Source organism: Thamnophis elegans, chromosome 3, assembly GCF_009769535.1.
Source record: "Thamnophis elegans isolate rThaEle1 chromosome 3, rThaEle1.pri, whole genome shotgun sequence".
In the NCBI taxonomy this organism is placed as follows: Eukaryota; Metazoa; Chordata; class Lepidosauria; order Squamata; family Colubridae; genus Thamnophis; species Thamnophis elegans.
The window spans coordinates 149547832-149567414 of NC_045543.1; the positions used below are offsets into that span (position 1 = coordinate 149547832).

The 19583-nt window shown below is 53.7% G+C and overlaps 2 protein-coding genes across 2 annotated transcripts in view; one reads left to right on the forward strand and one right to left on the reverse strand.

Moving 5' to 3' along the window:
- LOC116506330 (carbonic anhydrase 14-like) overlaps window positions 1–5332 on the forward strand; it is a 30652-nt gene extending 25320 nt beyond the window's left edge. Inside the window, exons 9-14 of the mRNA XM_032214016.1 lie at window positions 1971–2018; window positions 2484–2552; window positions 2958–3026; window positions 3670–3705; window positions 4025–4118; window positions 4283–5332. Coding sequence (XP_032069907.1) covers window positions 1971–2018; window positions 2484–2552; window positions 2958–3026; window positions 3670–3705; window positions 4025–4118; window positions 4283–4346 — 380 coding nt within the window. The 3' untranslated portion in view covers window positions 4347–5332. The remainder of the gene's footprint in view (window positions 1–1970; window positions 2019–2483; window positions 2553–2957; window positions 3027–3669; window positions 3706–4024; window positions 4119–4282) is intronic.
- Window positions 5333–6740: 1408 nt separating this feature from the next.
- Window positions 6741–19133, reverse strand: APH1A (aph-1 homolog A, gamma-secretase subunit). Its single transcript, XM_032214251.1, has 7 exons — window positions 18982–19133; window positions 18708–18878; window positions 8852–8925; window positions 8442–8564; window positions 8232–8359; window positions 7278–7401; window positions 6741–7160 (listed from the first exon to the last, which is right to left on the reverse strand). Exons 1-7 carry the CDS (start codon window positions 19092–19094, stop codon window positions 7129–7131), a joined length of 765 nt encoding a protein of 254 aa, XP_032070142.1. The 5' UTR covers window positions 19095–19133; the 3' UTR covers window positions 6741–7128.
- Window positions 19134–19583: the final 450 nt, after the last annotated feature.

Consider the following 19583-nt stretch of genomic DNA (forward strand, 5'->3'; position numbering starts at 1 on the left):
ACCCTAACCCTTACCTTTATGTGAATCGGCTTGCTGTAATTTAATTTTTATTAATTTTTATTTCAATTTTTCGATCTTTTTCGTCGCGCTGTGATGACGTCAAATGCGCGATTTTGTCGATCACGCTTTTGTGGTCCGTGGTTTTGACGGGTCACATAAAAAACGGATGGTTTTTAAGGGGCTCAAACGTGGGTGTGTGGATGACGAAAGGGGGTTCTCGACTGAATTTAATGAACCAAACTAAAAAGACAGTCTGGGAAGAAGCAAAGGATTGAGGCAACGTCCAAGATGAAGAAGTCATCTGCGAGAATCGCCAAACTATCCCAGTTTAAGAAAAGTCCCAACTAGGAAATCTAAATACCTGACACCCCTTGAAAGGTGCATCAGAAAGTGGCTGCACCACTTGCTTCCAGTTTGGGCAACTGCTCACCCAGAGCATCTCCTCCTTGCCGGCCCTTTATTCTGCAATACTGGCCCTTCAGACGGGCTAGAATTGCTGCTGGACGCCAGCCCAGCCTGCCCGCTGGCCCAGATGATTTAGAGGGAGCCAGTATGTCTATCCAGTGTTTCTCAACCTTGGCAACTTGAAGATGTCTGGACTTCAACTCCCAACCTTAGCAACTTGAAGATGTCTGGACTTCAAGTCCCAGAATTCCCCAGCCAGCATTCGCTGGCTGGGGAATTCTGGGACTTCAAGTCCAGACATCTTCAAGTTGCCAAAGTTGAGAAACACTGGTCTATACCTTCCTTTCACCTTCCTAGAGAGCTCTTGGTTAGGAGAAACCTGATGGAAACACCTCCCAAGATGACTCTTCTGTTGGGATGTTTTGACCATGCTTTGCTGTTTTAAAGAGCTGAGGTGGCGCAGTGGTTAGGGTGCAGCACTGCAGGCCACTTCAGCTGACTGCTATCTGCAGTTCGGCGGTTCAAATCTCACCAGGCTCAAGGTTGACTCAGCCTTCCATCCTTCCGAGGTGGGTGAAATGAGGACCCGGATTGTTGTTGGGGGCGATAGGCTGACTCTGTAAACCGCTTAGAGAGGGCTGAAAGCCTTATGAAGCGGTATATAAGTCTGCTATTGCTATTGCTAAGTGCTTTTCAAGGTTCGGCGTTTGCCCGGCCTCTGCCGCAGCCCTAGAAAGCACACAAACCGCTCCCTCCTCCCCGCGCCTGATCCGCGACACCAGGCCCAGCCCGGAGCTCCTTCGGCCAAGCGAAGGAGCATTTGCCCGGCTCCTCCCCAGGGCGGGAACGGCCAAGCGGCATCCCAGGGCCGCCCAGGCAACAGAAGGCAGTGACCCTCCTTGGCAGGCGAAAGAAGCCGGGGCCACGGGCTCCTCTGCCTGGCAGAGCGACCCTCTCTGGGGCTCCCAGCCTCGCTCTGGACCTCGGGGCTCTCCCGAACAGCCGAAGCGGGCCCTGCACGGGACAGGCGCTGCCTTAACTCGACCTCTCTGCTTCCCACCGACGGGAACCTCGGATGAAACGGAGTGGCCTTTTGGCGAGATGGGCGGCTGGGCAAAGACCCCTCCTATACCCCTTCCCCAAGACTCTGCGGGAGACTCACGGCCCCCCTTTTCCCGCTGGGGTGCAGATAGATTGGCTCCCCCCCCCACGCCTCCCCCCAGGGCATTTTGCCCTGGATGGAGCGATTGAAATGGGGCGCTGAAGCCTCCCGGGGTGGCTCCGCCTGCGGGTGCCCGCGTATAAGAAGGGGACCCTGGACAGCACAAGCGCTTTGCGGGGAGGGGGGCTGGGGTGATAAAAGCAGATCCTGGCTAGAGGCCGCCTTTCTTCCCCATGGCTATCAACCCTCTTGAGGTACCCAGACGGGGCACTTCCAGGAGGCGGGGCACCTGCCCTGGGCGTACCTGGGCAGGTGAGAGGAGACCCACCCATAAGGCCAGGAGGGGGGCAGGTAGGCCTGGCGATGGGCGTGGGCAGCTGACCTTCCTTCGTTTATCTTGCAGGTGGCGGGCCCTTGGAGAAGGGAGGGGGCCAGGCAGAGCCTAAAGCAGGTACTGTGCCAGAGTCCCCGCCTCTCCTGGGCCTCTCCTGGTGGGGGCGGGGCTCCTTTGTGCCGAGAGCTTCGGTGCTCAGGTCTTCCTCCCCGTCTGTTCCCTTTAACCTGGCCGTTGAATTAACGCGGCGGTTCATTTCATGCAGGGGGGGCGGTGCCGTTTGCCCCAACCCAGCGAATTAAACCCAAGGGGTCAGCTGGCCTTGTTGGGGGCTTGTCACTCTCTACCCACAGGTCAACTCCCGGGAGAGGCCAGGAAGAAATTACTCCCTCCATTTGGGGCAGTGGCAGAAACAGGCTAGGGAGATACTTCCCCAACTGCCCCCCCCAGAGACCCCTTGGCTTATTCACACACACCCCACACACACAAGCATCTGAGAGACAGTTCCTGGATGCTTCTGCTGGGGGAGGGGGGTGCAGAAGAGAAAGGAAGACGCTTTGAGTCCCTGCTGTCTCCCTCTAGGTGGAGGTCTCTCCTCTCCTCTGCCAGGTGGCGCCCCAAGAGATGGCCTTCACCCCAATTCTGCACAAGGTACTCACACACACACACACACATCTGAGAGACAGCTCCTGCCCCCTGGTGGCCACCAGGAGGACTAAAGAGTATTGAGAAGCTGGGATGCTCAGTCTATATATGGTTAAATCCTGGACGTCAATGGTAGGACACATATCAGAATGGTATGTTATGCATTATCAGGATGTTACGGCGTTCTAGGAGTTTGTTTTCTCCTGTGTGATTCAGCGTGACTCTGCAGGCCCTAGTATGAACTGGGCCATGAGTGATCCCCACCTACACAAGGAACTATATTACAACATGGGAGGCTGCCCCTAGCCCCACATTTTTCCTGATAGGCAGCTGGCTCTGGATGCTTCTGCTGGGGGAGGGGGCAGCAGAAGAGAAAGGAAGACGCTTTGAGCCCCTGCTGTCTCCCTCTAGGTGGAGGTCTCTCCTCTCCTCTGCCAGGTGGAGCCCCAAGAGATGGCCCTCACCCCACTTCTGGACAAGGTACTCACCCGGCCACACAAGGCTGCCTGCCTGCTTCTTCGCTTCAGAAGCTGGGGGTGGGGAGGGGGCTGCCTGTCCCAGATCAGAAGCCCCCACTGGGCACAGGGAAGAGCGGGGCGGGGGGGGGGCTCAGAAGGAGCAGCTACTGCTCACCTTCAGCTGGGCTGGGAGCCAAGCAAGGTAGCGGCTGGGGAGTCCAAACATCTCCTGGGGAAGAAGAGTGCAGGTGTTGTCCTCTGGGGGCCTGAGGGTTCACTGGCAGGGAGCCGTCCGAAGAGCAGAACTGAAGCCACCATCCACACAGGCCCTGCAGGCTGGGCTGCAATTGGGCCGCGGCAATTTATGCTCCAGAACGTTTGGCTCTTCTCTTGTGGGGCTGTGAGTCAGGCTGGCACAGAGAGAGTTTACTTCTTGGGCACCGCCCAAACCCAGCCACTTTTACTACCCTTATGGGCAGCTCTCTTTCTCTCTCTCGCTTGCAAGCAATTTATTAAGTCCGTTTGCTGCCCAACTCTCAGCGGGTGGAGGAGGTGGGGGGCTCTGGGCACCTCCAACCCAAGAACGGCGGCTTGCAGGGGGCTTTGGATCCCCTTGTTTCCCAACCTCTGAGCTGCTGTGGCTCTTCTTTCTGCTTTGCTTCCAGATGCTGAGAAGCGGCTGGGCATCTCCCTTCACACAGGTAAGTGCCTGGGCACCTGCTCGCAAAACTGGCCGTGCCAGCTCTCCCTTCCCACTGCGAGTGTGATGGTGACACTGACAGCAATTGTGCCCGGAAAAGGTCCAGGTCCTTCCACGGGGCTCCCACTTGTCTGCCCCTGAAGCCTGAACTAGGCAGCCACTTGGGGGTGTGGAGGGGAGGGCGGTTGCTGCGTGTGAATTCCCAACATTAATCCTACAGGCTGGGTCTGCAGTCTGGAAATGTTTCAAAGACCAACTTGATACGTGCCCCCTTCTGTCCCCCATGGGGGAATTCATCATCAGGGGAACTTTTTCTGCAGGGGACATTCTGGCTATTCTCTTTGGATCCCTTTTTGTGGCCACAGCGCTCGCCTTCCTCTTCTACGTTCGCAAGCACCGGAGGCAGGCAAGCAGGTGAGAGGGAGCCTCACGGCGGGAGAGCCACGCGGAGCCCTGCTTACTGCTTGGCCCACGTGCTCATCCACTTCTGTGCAAGCCCCCCCCCCCGCCAAGGAAGGCCAGGCGGGTGGGAAGGAGCGCGATCCCCATGCCACCCGTTTTCCGTTTTCTCTCCGCAGGACACACGCCACAAAGCCCGCTGTCCTCTACCCTCTGGCCTCCACTGATGAGCAGGCACTGTAGCTGGCAGCCCCCAGGCCACGTTCCGCCCCTCGCCCTTGGAGCTCCTTCCTGCCCCAGCCTCTTCCAAGCCCCAAGCGCCTAGCCCCCCCTCTGCTAGCAGCCGGGGTGGTGCTCAGGCCAGCCGGAGGAAGAGCAGCCGGAGGAAGACGAGAGGGGCTGCAGAGGGCTGAGAAGAATCCCCTCTGGACTCCTGGGAAAGCCAAGCTGCCTGCCTAAAATTCAGCCCGCCAGGCTCCCGAGATGCTGCTTCCAGCCAGAAACCTGTGACTTACCTTCAGACGGGCTGCCAGGCACAAGCCTTGCCCAGCGGCTACCTGGAGGGCTGGAGCCAGAGAAAGGCAGGGAAGATTTAAGGCTGGGTCCTGTCACTCTCTCCCCCTCTCCCCACACCCTTCTTGTTGGGAAACCTCATTGGCCAAAAGCTGGACTGGTCTGATTAATGGCTTCTTTATGGCCTGCACAAACACGGCAGCCTTGCCCCTCGGCCGCCGGCCGACTGGAAGTGTTCTTCGCAAGCTGCCACCGGGATGGCAACGGCCTGAAAACCTGCAGACTCTCAACCTTCTTCACACAAAACCCAAATGAAACCGCAGATTCTAAAAAAAAAAAGGTTTATTTCGGGAATGTGCTACTTCCCCCCCCCAGCCACTCCCCCCCCCCCGCGGCCTTTAAACAAAGCGCAGCTGTTGGGATGCAGCCCCTTGCAAAACAGATGTGCTGGGCAGAACACAATTGGCATTGGCACAAGTGGCCCAGGAAAACAGTAGAGCAGGAAGGGCGAGGAATCGGCCTGGGGAATGGGGGCTTCCTCACCCCTCCCCTCCATTTTACAGGGGATTCCTCCATCGGCAGAAGCCGAGGCTACCCAAGGCCCCTTCCTGGTCTGCGGGTGGGTGGAGGGAAGGGTCTGAAGCAACTGCAGGCAAAGGATGACCTGCCCCTTCCCTCCAAGCTCCCAGTAAAAGTGCCACCAAAACAGGCCAATTTAAAAAAAACAGCAAAAACTAGCAGAGAGAGATGTACGGAGGGGGGGGGGCTTGGGGGGGGGAGATTAGAAAGATGCATGAACTCGTAATGCTCCCAGGGCATCTTCTGCAAGAAAAGAAGGGCTTCAGCAGATGCCGCGTAATTCTCCCGTGGAACTGACTGCCACAAGGTGGCTTGAAGATTATAAAAGGGAAGTGGCAGAAACTTAAAAAGTCTTTTAACGTAATCCTCGGCTTACAGCCATTCACTGCCCTAGTGGCGCAGTGGTCACGGAGCGGTACTGCAGGCTACTTCTGCTGGCTGCTTTGTTTGCAATTTGGCGGTTCGAATCCCACCAGGCTCAAGGTTGACTCAGCCTTTCGTCTTTCCGAGGTGGGTTCAAATGGGGAGCCAGGTTGTTGGGGGCAAGAGGTTGACTCTGCAAACTGCTTAGAGGGGTGGAAAGCAGCGTGAAGCGGCATATCAGTCTAAGGCAGTGGTTCCCAAACTTGGCAACTTTTAAGACTTGTGGATTTCAACTCCCAGAATTCTCCAGCCAGCAGAGCTGGCTGGAGAATTCTGGGAGTTGAAGTCCACAGGTCTTAAAAGTTGCCAAGTTTGGGAACCGCTGCTCTAAGGGGCCATGGCTATTGCTATTCATTTAGCAAGGTGCCTGAAGTTACAAGGCCACTGAAATAAGTGACTCGCATGCCCACGGTCCCAAAATCAAAATTCGGCACTTGGCAACCAGCACCTATGGCAGGAAGGTTGCGTCAGCCCGTAATTGCCGCCGGTGACCTTCCCTGCCAAGCAAAGTCAACAGAGAAGCCAGATTAGCTTTTAACAGCCACGTAACAACTGCAGTGATTTCCTTATAATCATTGTGGCAAAAAGGTCGCGCAATTGGGCACCAGTCACTTAACTAACCTTGCTTAGCAGTCAAAAACCCCTGGCTCCAATTAAGTCCAGGACCACCTGCCTTTTCAGGGAGGAGGGGGGGGGCATCTGTTTCTCCATGCCAGAGAGAGGGGTGGGTGGGACTGAGCTGACTTAAAGTGTTTGTGCCTGCCTTGCAAAGCATCCAGTGCCAGCCAGGAGGTCTTTGCTTCAAGGAAGCCAATGATGGGGGAGGACGGGGAGGGGGGGCAGAGCAAGAGGGTGGCAGAATTCACTAATACACTGAACCTGCAACCAACCCCATAGGATTGGCTTCCATCAAGCCATGGCTCCCCTTCCACAAGCGTTTCTGCGACCACTACTGTTGTCACCCCACGAGGCTCCCCGTGAGGTTGACTCCATGGCTGCCCTCTCAGAAGCTGCCACCTGCCCGGCTCACCATGATGGTGGCAGGTGGCCCTTTTGCAGAGTTATGGCCACAGCAGCTAACCAAGCAGGGCCCTGCCCTCCCCCCCATCAACAAACACAAGCTTTCAGCCAGTCTCTTTATTGGTGCTACTTCAGAAGGGAAGTCACAGAGCTCTCTCTCCAGCTTCTGCTCCCGGCTTTCAAGCAATGCAAGACTGGGTGCCCCCCCCCCCCAGAGCAGCAGATCAAAGGCCCTTTCTCTGCCCCATACAGATCACCTGGCTGCTCAGCCAAGCCCCCTTTCCCCCTCCCTCCCTCCCCAACAAGTCTCAGGAGCCAGAGGGGAGATGCAGCGGCAGCACTGGGCAGACAGATTTCCTGGGGCTGCTTGAGGGAAGCCGTCCCCACAGCCGCAGTCTCTTCTTCCGCCCCCGTCTTCCAAGGGCACAATCACCCGGTGCCCTCTGGAGAGCCTGGGGGCCTCAGCTTCCTGGCAATGTGGCTGGAAGGCTCAGGATCCCGCCTGGGGTGCCGTCCGAAGGCCTGTGAAATGGGAGTGCAGTGTTTGGAGGGAGCCGAGCCGGCTGGCTGGAGGGGCGGGGGGGCCCACGGCCCAGTGGGGGAGAGGGAGCAGAGGGCAGGAGCTGGGATGACACTCACAGAGGAGAAAATGCTGCAGGTTCTTTCTGGAGCCTCCGGAGAGATGATAAGCCCAGACCGCCATGGCCACCATGAGCAGGTATGCTGGCAAAAGGCTGCCCAGGTAGACGGGGTTCCAGAAGGTCTGCAAGCAGGAAGAGAGGCCGGTCAGCCCTCCTGTTGTCATATAACTCTTTGTGTAGGTGTGGCGGTCACCCATGGCCCAGTGCATAACAGGGCATGCGCAGCCATGCTGAACCACACAGGAAAAAACCAGTCCCAAAAGATAAAACATCCTGACCAGGATTTGACCATATATAGACAGAACTTCCCTGAGCAGTAGATTAGCAATTGTAGTTTGACAGGCTGTCTTAAATCACATGCTGATTGCTCCTCCTGCCTTTGTCCTATCTCAATAAAAGGGGCTACCAGACCCCATTCTGGGTCGCCTCATCCCGAGAAAGCTCGTGTCCGTGTCTTTTCTCAACATTGGCCTCATGAGCGAACCACGGATACTTCACACCCTCCCACCTAGCCTCTGACCGGGAGGCCTCCCACCCCCATCTCCCTGCCGGAGGGGGAGTCCCGGAAACGAAACAAGAAGCCCTTTGCCTTCCCCGGAGGCCGGAGAGCGGCCCAGTCAAGGGGCACCACAGCTGCACACAGGAGGCGAAGCTGCCTACAGCCCTTCCCCGTGGCCTGTAAGCCGCTTGCCGGGGGCTGCCTGGGGCCCTGGATCCCCAGGGGGCACTTGGGAGGCAGCATCTCAGCTGTCAGAATATAAAATGCCCTGAGGACTAAGACCCTCCCTGGCCATAGGGGACATGGGTCCATTCATTGGGGCAGCTAGAGCAGAGACAGGCCTGGAAGGTGCCAGCTGGGGGGCATATTCACTGCAGCCTACTAGCCCCCGTTCTCTCTCTCTCTCAAACACCCTCCCCCCCCGACACAGCCACTTTTAGGGGTGCTACTCACAAGGGCAGAGACGGTGAGATGGCAGAGCACCACAGCTGCCACCTCCCCCCAGCGCCGCGTCTCACAGCCGTGGAAGAAGACGATGCCCCAAAAGGTGTGCAGCAGGATCAACACCAGAGTCATGAAGGCTGTGGGGACAGAGACAGTGAGGGGGGGGGGAAGGGGGCTGGAGAAGGCACCCCCTCCCCCCCCAAGCAGGGACAGCTGTACCTGAAGTCAGGAAGTAGAGCTGGGAGTCTCCGTGGATGCCCACGATGCCAGGTCCCAGGGAATCCGCCAGCAGGTTGATCATCGCAAAGGCGCCGCTCATGAGTCCGAACCCCAGGCCGGCCACTGTGGGCACAGAAGGCGTTGGCCTGAGCAGGGCCCAGGAGGGCTGACCTCTCCCCCAATCCCACGGGGCCTTTGGCCACATCCCCTCCACCACCCTGTCCACTCTGGCCATGGGACGGGACTTCCTCCTGGGTCCGAGGGATGTGCTCACCAGCAGGCCCCCCCCCCTTCAAGCTCCCCTCCCAGCACCCCAGGAATTCCCATCCCCGCTTTCTCTGCAGGGGTCCCCGAGTCCCCAGAAGGTTCCTTTGCCCAGGCACCCCTGAGCCGTCCCTCGGGAAACGCACCATAGGCCATCTGTTGGATGGAGATGGGGGAGCAGCCATCTTCACTGAGGGCAAGGAGCCCTTCCATCGCCTTCCTGGGGGAGGGAAGGAGAAGCACAGGCTGAGTTCTGGATCACCTAGGCTGCAGCTGGCGCCCCCTGCAGGCTTGGACCTCCACTGTCTCCCAGGGATCTGAAAGGCTGGCCCAGAAGGAGCCTTCCTGGCTGTGGGCCCCTGGCCAGCCCCAGAAGGGCCCAGTCTGTGGCCTCTCTGTCTCTGGGAGAGGCGAGGTGGGGCCAAGCTTCAAAGTTGTCGTGTGTGTGTGTGTGTGTGTGTGTGCGTGCGTGCGCGCGTGCAGACACACAAGATGCTCCTAAGTGTCCTAACAGCCTATCATCAATACCCAGGAAGATACTGGAAAAAATAAAAATAGATCTGCCAACATCTAGAAAGGAGTAAAGTAATAAACTGGTAGCCAGCAGGGGTTTGTTAAAAACAGATCATGCCAAACCAATCTTATTTCATTCTTCAACGTAGTGACTGAATTAGCAGACCAGTGAAATGCTGAGGACATAATATAGTTCAGTGTTTCTCAACCTTGGCAACTTGAAGATGTCCGGACTTCAACTCCCAGAATTCCCCAGCCAGCTGGGGAATTCTGGGAGTTGAAGTCCGGACATCTTCAAGTTGCCAAGGTTGAGAAACACTGATATAGTTTGACTACAGCAAGGAATTCAACCAAGTAGACCAGCGATGGTGAATCTTTTTTGACTTGCGTGCCATAAAGGGGGGGGGAGAGCGCAGGGGGGGTCATGCGCATGCATGCCGCACCCATAATGCAACACATGACCCCCCCAGTGAGCATGCACGCAAGAGGCGCTCCCCCCCACATTTTTCCATGCTTTTTTCGCCCTCCCCAGGCTCCAGAGGCTTTATAGGAGCCTGAAGAGGGCGAAAACAGCCTCCCCCGTCCCCCCAGAGGCCCTCCGGAGGCTTCAGGGACCCTTCAGAGCCAAGGGACCCTTCAGGGACCCTTTAAGAGCCAAGGTGGCGCAGTGGTTAAATGCAGCACTGCAGGCTACTTCAGCTGACTGCTAGATCAGCAGTTCAGCGGTTCAAATCTCACCGGCTCAGGGTTGACTCAGCCTTCCATCCTTCCGAGGTGGGTAAAATGAGGACCCAGATTGTTGGGGGCAATATGCTGACTCTCTGTAAACCGCTTAGAGAGGGCTGAAAGCCCTATGAAGCGGTATATAAGTCTACTGCTATTGCTATATTCAGGAGGCTTCAAACTTCCGGTTTGCTCGTAGGGTGATTTTTAGTCCTCCGGAGGGCTTAAACTGATCCTACGAGCAAACCGGAAATCCGTTTCCGAACTTCCTGTTTGCCCATAGGGCCAGTTTTTTGGGCTAAGGAGGCTTGAGGGAAGCTCCTGAAGCCTCCGGAGGGGGTAGGGGGAGGCTGTTTTCGCCCTCCCCAGGCTCCTATAAAGCACCTGGAGCCCGGGGAGGGCAAAAAATGGCTTTAAAAAAGGCTGAACCCAGCTGGCCAGCGCATGCATGCATGCTGGCCAGCTGACAGGGCAATGCCTCGCGTGCCCTGAGAAATGACTCTGCGTGCCACAGGTTCGCCATCCCGGAAATAGACCATAACCTACTTCTTGGTAAGCTAGAAAAGTGGGATAAGACAGCATCACCATCAAATGGATTTGTAAGTGGCTGACAAATTGAACTCAGTGAGTAGTCCTTAATGGTACTATGTCTACATGGAGGGAAGTAAGCAGTGGGGTACCACAAGGTTCCGTCTTAGGCCCAGTACTCTTCAATATCTTCCTAAACAACTTTGATGAGGGAATAGAAGAGGAACTCCTCAAATTTTCAGATGATACTAAGCTGGCAGAATAGCTAACACTCTAGATCAGTGTTTCTCAACCTTGGCAACTTGAAGATGTCTGGACTTCAACTCCCAGAATTCCCCAGCCAGCATTCGCTGAAGTCCGGACATCTTCAAGTTGCCAAGGTTGAAAAACACTGATCTAGATGATAGGCTCAAGATCCATCTGGATCTTTTTTTTTTTTCCTTTTTCTCAATCAATTTTTTTTCCTATTATTTTATTTTTATCAATTTCATATATACATTCACAATTATATGACCTCATAACTGTTATTAATAATATGTATTTATAACAATTTTTCCCTACTGTTGACAATATACTTGAAGATTGCTTTTTTAACATAGATCCATCTTATCTTACAACGGTCCTACTTCTTCTTCCCTCCCTCCCTCTTTTCTTCCCTCGTTTCTTCTCTCCTACTCCCCTTCCTTCCTTCCCTCCCTCCTTCCCCTTCCCTCCTTCTCTCCTTCCTTCCCTCCTTCCTTCCTTCCCTCCTTTTTTTTCTCCTTCTCTCCTTCCTTTCCCCCTTCCTTCCCTGGATCTTGACAGACTTGAACACTGGGCCCTTTCTAACAAAATTAAATTCAACGTAGAAAAAAGTTTAAGATATTACACTTAGGCAAGAAAAACCAAAAGGACCCAGATAGACTGGGAGAAACCAGGCTTAATAGCAGTGACTATGAGAGGGATCTTGGAATCTTAATGGACAACCAACTAAATATGAGCCAGCCGTGTGCGGCGCCAGTCAAAAAAGCCAACAAAAAAGCCAACACAATCCTGAATTGCATTAACAGAGGGATAGAATCAAGATCAAAAGCGGTACTAATATCACTCTACAAAGCCTTGGCCACACCTAGAATACTGCATCTAGTTTTGGTCACCACACTATAAAAAAGATGGTGAGACTCTAAGAAGACTGCAGAGAAGAGCAAGAAAGAGGATTAGGGGACTGGAGGCTCAAACATACGATGAACGGTTTGCAGGAACTGGGTATGTCTAGTTGAATGAAAAGAAGGACCAGGGGAGACAGGATAGCAGCCTTCCAATATTTGAGGGGGCTGCCAGAGAGGAGAGGGTCATCCTATTTTCCGAAGCACCTGAAGGCCAGACAAGGAATAATGGATGGAAACTGAACAAGGAGAAATTAAACCCGAGAAATAAGGAGGAATATTTTGACCATGAGGACATTCAACCAGTTGTCTTTCGAAGTTGTGGGAGCTTCATCACTGGAGGCTTTCAAAAGCGACTGGACAGCCATCTGTCAAAAACTGTGTTAAGGTCTCCTGCTTGGGCGGGGTGTTGGACTAGATGACCCTATGAGGTCCCTTCCAACTCTACTAATCTGTATAAAGAATTTCCGTTTCCTTTCATCTGTGAATTCTAGTTTAGTTAAATAAATGAGGTCAAACAATGTCAAGGGTTTTATTTTTTTTACATAAGTAAATAAAAAGGAGGTGGGTCTGGGAAGGGTGCAGCTGAATTGCACAAGCCAGTCGGTTTCTAGAAAAGGCTAAGAAGAGAGAATGGAAAGAGGAACAGCAACACAGTGTGTGAAATCAGCCACAGGGAAATTGGAAGGCCCGAAAGACCAGGCGAGAGACAAGTCGCCTGCCAGGTCAAATACCCGGGTACAAAAGGGGCATAGATTGCAGGGAGTCCTCCATTTATGTTGTTTAACAACCCTTTGAAGTGAAGGCAGCCTTGGAAAGTGTGTCCAGGCGTTGTACTGTGCCCCCACCCCCACAGTTATGAGGCCGCCTGATCTGGCTGCGCATTGTCCTAATGGAGAACGAAGAAAAGATTCATAAAACAACCAGCAACAACTTCGAAGGAACAGCAGAAAACAGAACAGGGGCCTTCCTGGATCTCCCCATCAGCAGATGAGCCACCCTAGCTAGGCACAGGTGGCCCTTGATTTATGACAAAAAAAAATTCTGGTGCTAAGCCAGGCTGTTCTTAAGTGGATTTTGCCCCATTTTACAACCTTTCCTGCTAAAGATGTTGCGAATCACTGCAGTTGTTAAGTTAGTAAGATGGTTGTTAAGTGAATCTGGGTTCCCCAATGACTTTGCTTGTCAGAAGGTTGCAACAGGCGATCATGTGACCTTGTGATACTGCAACCGTCATAAATATAAATAGGAGCAGAGGTGGCGCAGTGGTTAGGGTGCAGCACTGCAGGCCACTTCTGTTGTCACATAACTCTTTGTGTAGGTGTGGCGGTCACCCATGGCCCAGTGCATAACAGGACATGCGCAGCCACGCTGAACCACACAGGAAAAAACAAGTCCCAAAAGATAAAACATCCTGACCAGGATATGACCATATATAGACAGAACTTCCCTGAGCAGTAGATTAGCAATTGTAGTTTGACAGGCTGTCTTAAATCACATGCTGATTGCTCCTCCTGCCTTTGTCCTATCTCAATAAAAGGGGCTACCAGGCTCCATTCTGGGTCGCCTCATCCCGAGAAAGCTCGTGTCTGTCTCTTTTCTCAACATTGGCCTCATGAGGCGAACCCCGGGTACTTCGCACACTTCAGCTGACTGTGATCTGCAGTTCAGCGGTTCTAATCTCACCGGCTCAAGGTTGACTCAGCCTTCCATCCTTCCGAGGTGGGTGAAATGAGGACCCAGACTGTGGGGGCAATATGCTGACTCTGTAAACTGCTTAGAGAGGGCTGAAAGCCCTATGAAGCGGTATATATGTCTAACTGCTATTGCTAAATATGAACCAGTTGCCAAACATCCACATTTTGACCCAATTGACCATGGGGATGCTGCAACAGTCGTAAGCGTGAAAAATGGTCACGAATCACTTTTTAGTGCTGTTGTAACTGTAAACGGTCATTAATTGAACTCTTGTATATTGAGAACTCCTGTCCTCCATGACCAAAGTAAGCAACCCAACCTCCCACCCAAACACACTGCAGCTGCCCCGAACCTCAGGGAAAGGAACCAGAGCATCTACTCAACATCTCCCAACCAGTGGTGGGTTTCAAAAATTGTTGGAACCTACTCTGTGGGCATGGCCTCCTTTGTGGGAGTGGCTTGCCACTCATGTGACCGGATGGGAGTGGCTTGCCGCCCATGTGACCGGATATGAAATTATGAATTAGTACTTAGGTCGGTCCAAGTAGCTATTCAGAAACTCTGGCATTGAAGCATGCAAGTTTTAAAGCTGTCAAGTTACAAGATCCTTGCACCCCTAACCCTAAAGAAAAAAAAACCCAGGGATGTTCAAACTTGACAGCTTTAAGACTTGTGGACTTCGATTCCCAGAATTCCTCCTCCAGTCATGTTGGCTCAGAAACTCTGGCATTGAAGCATGCAAGTCAGTGGTGGGTTTCAAAAATTTTTGGAACCTCTTCTGTAGGTGTGGCCTGCTTTCCGGGTCCACTGGTGGAACCTCTTCTAACCAGTTTGGTAGATTTGACGAACTGGTTCTACCGAATAGGTGCGAACTGGTAGGAACCCACCTCTGCTCCCAACACAATGGAGACCCACGCAACTTTACCAGAAAGCCCCCGTCCACTCAACCCAATTTAGCACGACCAGCAAAAGCCGTAAAAAGGACTACGCAGCCATACGTCAAATCGCCTCAGAAACCACCAACAGACTATCACAGCCTCTCATGGGATCAACGTAGCTCACAAACCAAGAAATCCCCTTCAGATCGTCCGAAGTAAAGCAAAAGACCCAGCAGCCCCAGAGGGGGGGAAAACGGGAGCCATACAGTGCAAGGACTGCGACAGCCATTATGCAGGATAAGCCTGACATCCACGAACACCAACCAGCAGTCAGAAAGCAGGATGGAAACATATGGACAGACTTCACCACAGTTTCAGGGAAAGAGAGACCCTCCTAGATCAAGTTAAATCCAAAAATGCTAAAGAATTCCCGGAAGCCTGGCACTCTGACAAATCAGTTTAGTTTAGTTTATTTGTCTTGTATGCCGCCCACTCCCAAAGGACTCCGGGCGGCTCACAACAGACAAGGGAAGGGGGATAAATAGACAAAAACAACACTTTAAAAAACGCAACATTCACAGATTCCGTGGGGCTGGATGTTTCACAAGCCCATCGGCCTGCTGGAGCAGCCAGGACTTGGTGGCTTTGCGGAAGGCCGGGAGGGTAGTAAGGGTCCGGATCTCCACGGGGAGGTCATTCCAGAGGGTGGAGCTGCAACAGAGAAGGCTCTCCCCCGGGGAGTCGCCAGCCGACATTGGCTGGCAAATGGAATCCGGAGGAGACCCAACCTGTGAGATCTAATCGGTCTAAGGGATGTAATCGGCAGGAGGCGGTCTCTCAGGTACCCAGGTCCGATGCCATGTAGGGCTTTACAGGTAATGACCAGCACCTTGAAGCGGGTCCGGAGACTAATGGGTAGCCAGTGCAGCTCGCGGAGGATAGGTGTGACGTGGGTGTACCTGGGTGCACCCACAATCGCTCGCACGGCTGCATTCTGGACTAACTGAAGTCTTCGAACACTCTTCAAGGGCAGACATCAATAGGCACATATAGAAGAAAACATTTACATACCTTCAAAAGAAATAATCAAAAAGGAAACACAAAGACCAAAAACACCTCCTCACCCAGGTAAGCAAAGATTAACACCGGGATTAATACCAGATCAACAACTGAGTGGTAAACCATGCCCCAATCAAGGAACTATCAACACAGACAATCAAACAATAAACAAAACCCTAATCAAGGAACTACCAACAAAACATCGAATGACAGGGCAGCCACTGTCATTAAACAGAGCACAACCCCCGCTCCCTTCTAGCACTGATATTACCTAGTTGAGTAATGAAATATCTGCAAGGAAACAGCCAAGCTGAGAGAGCACCAAAGACTCCATGGTCCAACCAAGAGACAAATATTCTCTTCTAGGGGTTATTCCATTTCCTGGAAGAATGAAGAAGGAATAAGCTTCTCCTGGACCTGACCCTAATCAAAGACGAGGACCGGTTGAGGTGGTGTCGTAGAGACATTAAGCAGCAACCAGTGGGTGAAAACCATGACAGGAAAAAACTGGAGCCTAGACATACCCAGAGACTTGATTCCACTTTAAGAGAAAGTGGTGCAGGTGTGATTCCACACGCAGGATCCTCACGGAGCAAAGCATCTTGGGAATATCTCTAAAACAAGATACTGAAAATACAATCCAGGCAACAATCTCACTTTACCAACGATTTGTTTAGTGACTGTTCAAAGTTATGATTGGAGATTTACAACGAGTCTCCAAGTTCCGCCACCGCAGGATCCCCACAGTTATGCGATTAAGATTTGATTGAGATCCAGCCCCGATTAGACTGGGTGCATGTTGTTTTTAACTCTTCACTTTTTAAATTTTTATTTGTTGTAAGCCGCCCAGAGTCCTTCGGGATTGGGTGGCTTATAAATTTATTAAATCAAATCAAATCAAATTTGGGCACTCGGCAACTGGGGTGCATTTTCAACGGACACAGCATCCCACGGGCACACGATGCCCATCTGCAATATCCACAGCCAGCTTCTGACAAACTGAAGTACATGGGGAAGCCAGTGGGAAGTTGCAAATCCGTCAGATGACTCCCCACTCGGGTGGGATGATTTGCGGATGATTTGCCTAATGGAATAAGCCACAACGGTGGTGACTTTTATGAGGCTGCTTAGAACTGAAGCTGCCAGTCCCAACTGCAGTCAGGTCCAGTAATAATCCATATCCAATGAGGGGGGTAGGGGGGAGGAGATCAGGGAAAATTAAGAAACCATTTAGGTAAATGGAGAATTTCTGACTAACAGTTAAATGTAAGAAGAGTGGGAAATGGGTGCACGAATTGTCTAATAGCTGGAAATGTCAAAGCCGCAGAAGCGAAGTGAACAGCCAAGCAGAAGAGGAAGGGGCGGGTCCGAGGCTTGGAAGCCAGGGCAAGCAGGGAGAGGTAATGAGGAGGGGGCAGAGCCTCTCTGCCAGGCCTCTGCTTCATCACATGGTCCAAATTCAGGGCGGCCTTGCACGGCGCAAAGCAGAACACCTGATGGAAGGTGAGCACGGCCCACAGGAATCAGGGAGCTTCTGTGACAGGCCACGTTGAAGCTTTGGTGTGTGTGTCAGAGCCCCTTCCTGATGAAGGGCTCGCACAACCCTGAGCCCTGGGCACAGAAGGCGGCATGAGCATTAGTTTCTTTACTCTTCCTGCTTCCTGCCCAGGGGTTCTGGGGGCAGGAAGGGTGGGAGGCTGGAGAACCACGGGTGGGAAAAGTGATCAGAAGCGGAAGAGGAGCCGACAAGGGACTGCAGAGAAAACCTAATGAAAACTTGGGCTGCATCAACCCCCCCAAGTTCTGGTTGTTGAACTTTAGGAAGGATTTTTGAAAAAGCGCCCGGGAGGAAAGGAAAAAAGCCCACTCGGGGAGGCACTGCTGGGGGACAGCCCGGAGGGTAGCCGCCTGAAGAAGGGCAGGGAACAGGGGACTCCCGAGGCCAGAGCATGACGGCACAGGCTTCAGCCCACAGATTAGGCCTCCTCCGAATACCATCAGCTAGCCAATGTCGACTGTATTCGGGGGACGGCCTTCTCTGTGGCTGCTCCGGCCCTCTGGAACGATCTCCCCATGGAGATTCGGACCCTCACCACCCTTCTAGCTTTCCGCAAAGCTGTCAAGACCTGGCTATTCCGACAGGCCTGGGGCTGATGAGTTCCCAGCCCCACTTGAATTGCTGTGACTGGTGTTGTTTTTAATCTGTTTTGTGTATCTTGTTTCTGTCTTGTTTGTTTTTTGTATTTCCCCCTTCCCCACTTGTTTGTTACCCGCCCTGAGTCCCTCGGGAATAGGGCGGCATACAAGTATAATAAACATCCAAACAGCCTAGTCGAGGGGCCGGCTCTGAGCGGAGGGGAAGGGGCGTCACTCGGAAGGCCGGCCGCCACGAGCAGCCCCTCCTCCCGGGGACGCGCCGGCTCCCACCAAACCTCCGGGGGAGGCTCCGGGATGCCCGCCCTGCCTGCCTACAGGGCGGGACAAAGGCAGCGGTGGGCAGCTCCCTCCCGACACACAGACAATAGCAATAGAGGTTAGACTTATATACCGTTTCATAGGGCTTCTCTAAGCGGTTTACAGAGTCAGCATATTGCCCCCACAGTCTGGGTCCTCATTTCACCCACCTCGGAAGGATGGAAGGCTGAGTCAACCTTGAGCAGGTGGGATTTGAACCGCTGAACTGCAGATAAGTGAGCTGAAGTGGCCTGCAGTACTGCACCCTAACCACTGCGCCACCTCGGATATAGATTAGATGATAGATAGATGGATGGATGGATGGATGGATGGATGATAGATAGATGATAGAAGATAGATAGATAGATAGATAGCTGATAGATAGATGATAGTAGATAGATGGAAGATAGATAGATAGATGGAAGATAGATAGATAGATAGATAGATAGATAGATAGATAGATAGATAGATAGATAGATATAGATAGATAGAGATGGATAGATATAGATATTGGTAGAGATAGAGATATAAATAGCAGTAGCAATAGCAGTTAGACTTATATACCCTTCATAGGGCTTTCAGCCCTCTCTAAGCGGTTTACAGAGTCAGCATATCGCCCCCAACAACAATCCGGGCCCTCATTTTACCCACCTCGGAAGGATGGAAGGCTGAGTCAACCTTGAGCCAGTGAGATTTGAACCACCGAACTGCAGATAACAGTCAGCTGAAGTGGCCTGCAGTGCTGCACCCTAACCACTGCGCCACCTCGGCTCTTTGGACACACATACACACACACACAAAAAAACATACACAGACGGGGCCTGGCGGGGGAGGGCCCCCCGGAGACTCCGCCCCCCAACACCCCCCCCCCCCCGGCTCGAAGGTGCCCAATTGGTCCCCCGGGAAGGGAGGCCGCCTTGCAGGTGCTGGCGTGCGTGCGTGCGTGCGTGCGTGCGTGCGCGGGGGTCTCCCTCCCCCCCCCACGCCTGCCCCGCCGGGCCCACCTGAGGAGCTTGTAGTAGAGGAAGCGGAAGGCCTCCTGCAGCGCCACGGAGAAGAGGACGCCGAAGACCAGCAGCCCCCGCTGGAGCGCCTGGTCGGCCGGGTCGCTGGCCTTGGCCGCCACGAACCAGACCAGCGAGGAGAGCAGCAGCGACACCAGCCAGAAGAAGGCCCTGCGGGGGTGGGGGGGGGAGGGGAGAGTCTCGGTCAGGCCCTTGCCCCAGGCCCCTCCCCCCGCGCCTCTCCCCCGCCCCCCCCCCGGTCCCTCGGCCTCACCCCGCGATCAGGATGATGACTCGCAGCGGCTCCCCCACCACCGTCAGCAGGAAGAGCGCCAGCGCCGGCCCGAAGGCCACGAAGGCGCACCCGAAGAAGACCGGCAGCGTCATGGCCGCCAGCCGCGCCCACGACGACGCCCGCCTCGCTTCCCGCGCGCACGCCCCGCCCACCGCCTGGCCACGCCCCCTCCCGCGCACGCCCAGCGCCTCCTTTCCCCCCCCCCCGCGCAGGAACCCGCGAGCATATCCGGGAAGGGCGGGCCTGGCGGAAGCGGTGGCCGCATGTGTGTGTGCTTGCGCCCCTAGAGGCCTTGGCTGTCCCTGCGCCTCCGATGGACGGTCATGGTATTATACTCAGGATAGAGCCGGAAGGGGCCCTGGAGGTCTTCTAGTCCAGCCTCCCGCTCAAGCAGGACAGCCTGCGCCGCCCCAGAGAAAGGCCTGCCCGGCCTCTCCTTCAAGGCCACCACTGGTTAACTGTCCTCCCTGTCCACATGTTTGTGTATGTATGTATGTATGTATGTATGTATGTATGTATGTATGTATGTATGTATGTATATATATATATATATATATATATATATATATATATATATATAT

Coding starts and splice junctions, on each gene's coding strand:
- APH1A (XM_032214251.1), bottom strand. CDS start 19,094: ATGACGCTGCCGGTCTTCTTCGGGTGCGCCTTCGTGGCCTTCGGGCCG. Junction 8,565..8,851: donor CATCCAACAGATGGCCTATG/GTGCGTTTCCCG, acceptor CTGTGCCCACAG/TGGCCGGCCTGGGGTTCGGA. Junction 8,360..8,441: donor GCTCTACTTCCTGACTTCAG/GTACAGCTGTCC, acceptor CTGTCCCCACAG/CCTTCATGACTCTGGTGTTG.